This window comes from Aythya fuligula, chromosome 16 (genome assembly GCF_009819795.1).
Source record: "Aythya fuligula isolate bAytFul2 chromosome 16, bAytFul2.pri, whole genome shotgun sequence".
Lineage (NCBI taxonomy): Eukaryota > Metazoa > Chordata > Aves > Anseriformes > Anatidae > Aythya > Aythya fuligula.
Window position 1 is genome coordinate 6,379,706 of NC_045574.1, and position 6,097 is coordinate 6,385,802.

Here is a 6,097-nt window from a genome sequence, read left to right on the forward strand (position 1 = left end):
AAAGGGTTAGAAAGCATTCCATATTTGCAACTTATATATGTTATTTGTCACGTTTTGCAACAATACTTAGTTTACAAAACACTACATTTTTTTTTGTAGCCTCTTCCTGGTGCTGGGCCTGCAGAAACAACAGAAGATCTAGATGTCTGTAATCCAAACTGCTTCTTGACACTTCACTCCTTAGGAGCTTCCTGAACCAACACTGCTCATGTCAAGCTAAAAAGACAAAACAGAAATGAGATTTAGAAAATGAGTGCCACAGTGCAGAAGACATTTCCAAACACCAGTATAGTCAGTTCTCAACCTCCAGCTACAAAGGACCAGTAGCAAATTTCCCTTCCTAGAACATATGAGTTTGTGAAAAGAGTGAAGGAGACCTGGTGACTGCTAACAGCTAGCTCTAAGAACACATTCGTCAAGTTGGCAAAGGCAAGAAAATCAGTCTTGTCTAAGCAGTTATTAAAAGCTTAGCACAGGTTTAATTATGGTTTTACGCTGTGCTCAGAAGCACAAGGCCTTTACATAGAAACTGTGAAGGTAAGAATAACTCTTTCAAACAGTTCTTCATTGGAAGAAATTAAGGAATTCCTTATTCTTTCTCTATGCCATAAACCATTCCCATACATTTTTATGAGAACTGAGAACTCTGTAAGTAAATTACAGTGGCCTAAGCAGCTCAAAAGCACACCTCTAGCATTACTGCAATGATAAGAGTTACAATCAGTTGAAAGTCCAAATGAAGTTCGCACTGGACATTCACCTATAGCCATGCCTAAACCCTGTAAAAGTTTTTGTATATATCAACAAGTGAGGAAGGTCCTCTATCACTACCAGTCCAGGCAGAAAAAAAAAGATAACCTGCATTCCACTTGGACAAAACCTTTGACATAAAGGTTTAAAAAACAAAAAAGCCAAGATGTTAAAATGCCAGTAACTTCGCTTGAGTTTTAAAACAAGATTTGTTTTCCATTAATAAATAAATAAGTAAAAAAAAATCATAGGTGTCATAAACTTAGCACTGGCATTTAGAACAAAAGTATCTGAAAGTTGAAGTGGCTACTTTTACGTTTCCTCAGAAAAAAAAAAATCTTGCAATTCTAAATGCAACAAGAACTGTTATGCAGTCATGATTCATGACTAAGAATGCTTATCAACTACATAAACCAAACCTTTCTGCAACAAGGTAATTCTCGTCAGTAACCCAATAAAAGCAAAGAGGAAGCAAAGAGAGAAATCAACTTTGAGAAACAGCTAGTGTTATAGCTTCCTTATCGTAAGATCTTGACTGTTTTCATTATGATTATAGATGAAGCTGTATCCTCCTTACCTGTCAATCAAGGAATCTCTCATATTGGTAGCAATGGTACTTGGCTGAGCTTCGTTCAACCTGAAGATACTCTCAATGACGGAGAGCTCTGTGCTAGTTGTGTCCAGTCCACAGAAGGCACACCAGTCATTTACAACCATTCCTGCTGCAATGACCTCACTGCCACGATTCACTGTTCCAGCCTAGGGAAGAAAAAAAAAAAATAATGATCAGCAGTAGTTTGCAGAGCACACTGACATCACCACATTTTGTTACATTTCCTTATTACTAGGTCTTAAGTAGAGGGCCTCAACTCACACCCCTGAAAAGATTAAAGCTTCTGGCATCAACAAAGATTTTACTTAAACACTTAAAAGTCAACAGATAGCCTGCAGTAGCTGGAAAGAACATTTTGTGACATTCAGTTTAAAATAACAAATCTAGCAAACAAGCATAAAGGCACAGCAATCTTGAAATTAACGAATCCAACTGAGCCAGCACAGGATTTTATTACTCGATTTTTTTGAAATGTGCCTTTAGCCAAACCAGACTATTTCGTATTCCATATGAATGAATCAGCAAATCTTGCATAATCTCAGCAGAGCAATGTTTCAGAAGCAAACTAAAGCCTCTATGCAGCTTATTCAAACTCAGAAAAGGTGGAGAAAACATCTCAGAAGACTGGCCTCCTTCAGGACTTCGCCTCATCTCCCTTTTGGAACAGCCCTGCAGTGAAAACAGTACCTAGGAGACCATGAGACTGCAGAAACTTTAAAACCATAAAATAGAAATGGAAGGGAACAGCAAGAAAAAACACAAATGCCTTACCACAAGTGGAACCTGAAGCAATGAAGACAGTTCATCCTGATCATCAATTGATGTTTTGGGGTGCACAATTCCTCCTTGGTTACTAAAAACACAGTAACTTCCTACTAGGACCTGATCTGCTACAGTCTGCCTGAATACTTCAACCTTTAGTACATCTGCCAAGATCTCTTCAGTCTCCTGCAAACAGAGAAAGAGAACAAAATCCTCAGCAAAATGGTATTCTAGAATTTGAAGTCAAGCTATTCTTGCAAAGAACTAGCTGGGATCCTTTCACCACGCATTGCAATCAAATCATCATAAAATACTCTCACTCTTCTTGATCAACCTCTGTACTCCAGAGGTGTTTCCACTTACTTGTGCACACTTGAGCTGGAAGCAAGGCTCCTATAACTAAACACACCACCACTGAGAAATGCTCTTCCTCCCCTTTTTCTCAAAGATGTTGGCAGTACACGAACTGTGTCAACACCTGTTGTGTAGGTATTCCCCTGTGAATCAGTCCTTTTTTATCCCAGACCTGAGTACTGTCTTAACCTTCTGCATAACTCTAAGAACTTCCTTCCCTTCCAGATAAAGCTCAGCAGGTTTTCATTGTAACTGGTTTTGATTTCTCCCTTTCTGGCCATCTTACCATACTTTTTACACTTAAAACATAGTATGCTGCAAAGACTATTGCCTGCGAAGGCTTTTACCTTGACCTCTTTTTTGTCTTTGCACTCCTTACACCATTTCCGTCACCTTTAGCATAAACTGAAAGAAAACATCAGGACCTTCAGTAGCTGTAGCCACACAACTCACCACTCTAGTGCTATTGAAGTATCAGCTCTCAAACATAAATTGGCAGTAACTTCATGTCCCCTGCCCTTGTTTTTAACTTTCATACAGGAGCTTCCATTTTTCTTTTACCTCACTGTAAACACACACACTGCATCATCTATGATCTCTTCCAACTCTATTAGAAATTTCAACGTGATCAGCAGCATTTTGTAACTACTGCTACAGTCCTGATCAAATTTGTTATGCTCTTTATTACACACATAGATGCTCTTTTTTCGGTCCATTTTATATACACATAGCAAACTGCACTTGACAATTAACTTCGACATCCCACGGCTTCCCACCATTAACTACAGTATGCCAAACAAGAGCACACACTGAATTTACAGCAGGCTCCACATTAACAAATAAGGAAAATTATAGGAGAAGAAGAAGATCAACTGAAACAGAGTCAAAAGTCCCAAATTCAGTTCTGTGATTTCTCTCCCAAAAAGAAAGGAAATGTGAGGCAGCACAGCTTCCTACATGATATTAGCTTAACTGTTAGCATAACTCTTCTGAAATTCATGCTACTTATAGTATGCCTCAATAGCTACAAACTCCAATTGCAGCTTCAGAATAATTTCAGATGCAACCATAAGGAATGTAAAAGCGTAACAGCCGTATACCCTGTCAAGATCTGGATGAACAAGAGCTACGTAGTCATTGCAGGTAGTGACGTTGCCTAGTGCTGAGAGACGCTCTTCTACTCGCTGAATTCGTACAGAATCTGGAAGGCTATTGCGGATATGTTGAAGCTCTTGGTCTGTTGTACTGCTTGGGACCAACAGCCCGTGCCTGTTCCCTAAAATGACCAAAAAAAGGAAAGTAATACATAAAAAAGAAAAACAATTCCACATTACAGTAATTTTAAAAGCAACTATTTCCATTGTGCTTATTACTTTACTGCAGTTCAGAAAAAGGCTGGAACTGCCCCGCCCCATCTGTTCATTTCAAGCCCACAAATCAGCCCAAACAAAATAACATGGCACCACAGGTGAGGGAAAGCCATGATGAAGCACAAACTTAAAGAATGTAAATGGGTAAATGACACTACTTTTATTCACTATTCTTTTTTAACAGAACTGAAGGAAACACAAGGTTCTCAATGAAACACTTTGTTATGAAATTTCCCCCAGTAGATGCTGGTTGTCCTCACAAAGCCTACAAATTCCACTTGATTTTGTTACTCTCCTTTAGCAAATTGGTAACATAGGACAAATATATTTTTATTTTTTCAGGAACAAAAAGAAAGCACAAAGCATGCTCTTCTGAATAGTACACCACTAGCTGGAGACAAGTGAAAGAATTTTCTTTGACCTTCACATCTGTAATGCCTCCCTTGCCCTCACCCCTCCAGTCCTGGCCCTGAACCATTAACCTTCAGAAAAAAAATGGAATGGCTTCTCCCAGTTTACCAGAAAGCAGATTTATGTGCATCAATAACCTGTCTTCAGGCCTTGAGAAGAAGATGCTTTTTATTACCCTGGCTGTCTTTTTTTTTGTTTGTTTGTTTGCTTTTTAGCAAAGGAGGAAATCCTTCACTGTAAGGGTGGTGAGGCACCGACACAATCTGCCCAGAGGAGCTGTGGGTGCCCCACCCGTGAAGGTGCTCAAGGCCAGGCTGGATGGGGCCGTGGCCAGCCTCACCTAGTGGGTGGCATCCCTGCGTGTGGCAGGGGGGGGTTGAAACTCGGTGATCTTTAAGGTCCCTTCCAACCCGAGCCATTCTATGATTTTTAACCGGCTGAGCTTCATTTCCTACAGCTTTGCTGTAATCCCGGATGAGGGGAGCCACGCGTCGGCCTCCCCAGCCCTGCCCGCCCACCTGCGGGCCCCGAGGCCGGGTGCCCCCCGCCACCTACCCACACACATCCTGCCGATGATGCGGCAGCCGGCGATGGAGGCGTGCACCACCGGGATGGTCCCGAACAGCTCCCCCTCGAACACGCTGCAAGGAGAAGGAGCCGTTAGGGGTCAGCCGCGGGGGAGGTCCCGCCGGGCCGAGCCGAGCCGAGTCGAGCCGGGCCCTCGCGGCTCCCTCACCTGTAGAAGTTCTCGGAGCCGCCGATCGCCACCAGGCAGTAGGCGTTGGTGAGCTTGGCGAAGCAGCCCAGCTCGTTGTTGTTCTCGAAGCTGGCGCGGACGGCCATGGCAGCGGCCCCTCGCCGAACGCACGCGGGCTCCGCAGCTCCCGACCCCGGCGGAAGGCAGCGGGCGGGGCGGCCCCGGCAGCGCCCCGCGGAACAGCGCCGCCCGCCCGCCGGGAGGAGCGGGCGCTCTGCCGGCCCCTCCCCGCCCTGTCGCCATTTTCCGGGGCTGTGGCACAGCGCCTCAGGGCTCCACAGCCAGCTCAGGGCTCCGGCGTTGCGCTGGGGGAGTTGCACAGCGCCGCGGGCCTGGCCCTCGCAGGCCACCGTGTACACAAAGATGGCACCGTGGGTCCAGGCACGCCGCTGTGGGCTCAGACACAGCGTTGGCATCCGCGTAGTTGGATGCTGCACCGTCCCTGTGCCTGGACCTGTCACCTCATGCCATCACCATCTGTGATGGACCTGTGCCTGGACCTGTCTCCTCATGCCATCGCCATCTGTGTTCTCAGACACGCTGCTGTGTGCTGGCACCGCCTGCGTGCCCAGGCACACCACCACGTGTCATCGCTATCCCCGGACACAGACATATGCTGTGGACTCAAATGTGCCACTGTGTGCCATCACTGTCTGCGTGCCTGGACGTACCACCATGGTCTGGACCATCACCGTGGGCCAACACTGCCCACATGCTGGAAAAAAACGTGTCTAGATGCCACCGATGTGCGGGCATAGCTTCCCCATCCAGGCATGACTGAATACCACCTTTGTTCTGCCACCACCAGTGTCCCAACAGCCCAATGAGCAGACATGTCACCTGTGTGCAAGCATACACCCAGCGATCCAGACACCATCCATGTGCCTGGGCATGCCACCCATGTCCAGGCACAACCCATGTCAGCTGCAGTCTGTGTTCAGATACAATCTGTGTGCAAATACTGCCCGTGTGCTGGCATTGCCCATGTGCAGACACCACCTACCTGCCATCACCACACATTCGCAGGTGTCACCCATGTCCCCAGACATGCCACCCATGTGCAGCTACCATCCGTATCTT

The 6,097-nt window shown here is 45.5% G+C and overlaps 1 protein-coding gene across 1 annotated transcript; it reads right to left on the reverse strand.

Moving 5' to 3' along the window:
- EIF6 (eukaryotic translation initiation factor 6) lies at nucleotides 1-5,152 on the reverse strand. The gene is made up of 6 exons (XM_032198271.1): nucleotides 4,997-5,152; nucleotides 4,816-4,901; nucleotides 3,580-3,755; nucleotides 2,135-2,311; nucleotides 1,328-1,509; nucleotides 1-216 (listed from the first exon to the last, which is right to left on the reverse strand). The coding sequence occupies exons 1-6, from the start codon at nucleotides 5,101-5,103 to the stop codon at nucleotides 207-209; spliced, it is 738 nt and encodes a 245-aa protein (XP_032054162.1). The 5' UTR covers nucleotides 5,104-5,152; the 3' UTR covers nucleotides 1-206.
- Between the last annotated feature and the right edge of the window lie 945 nt (nucleotides 5,153-6,097).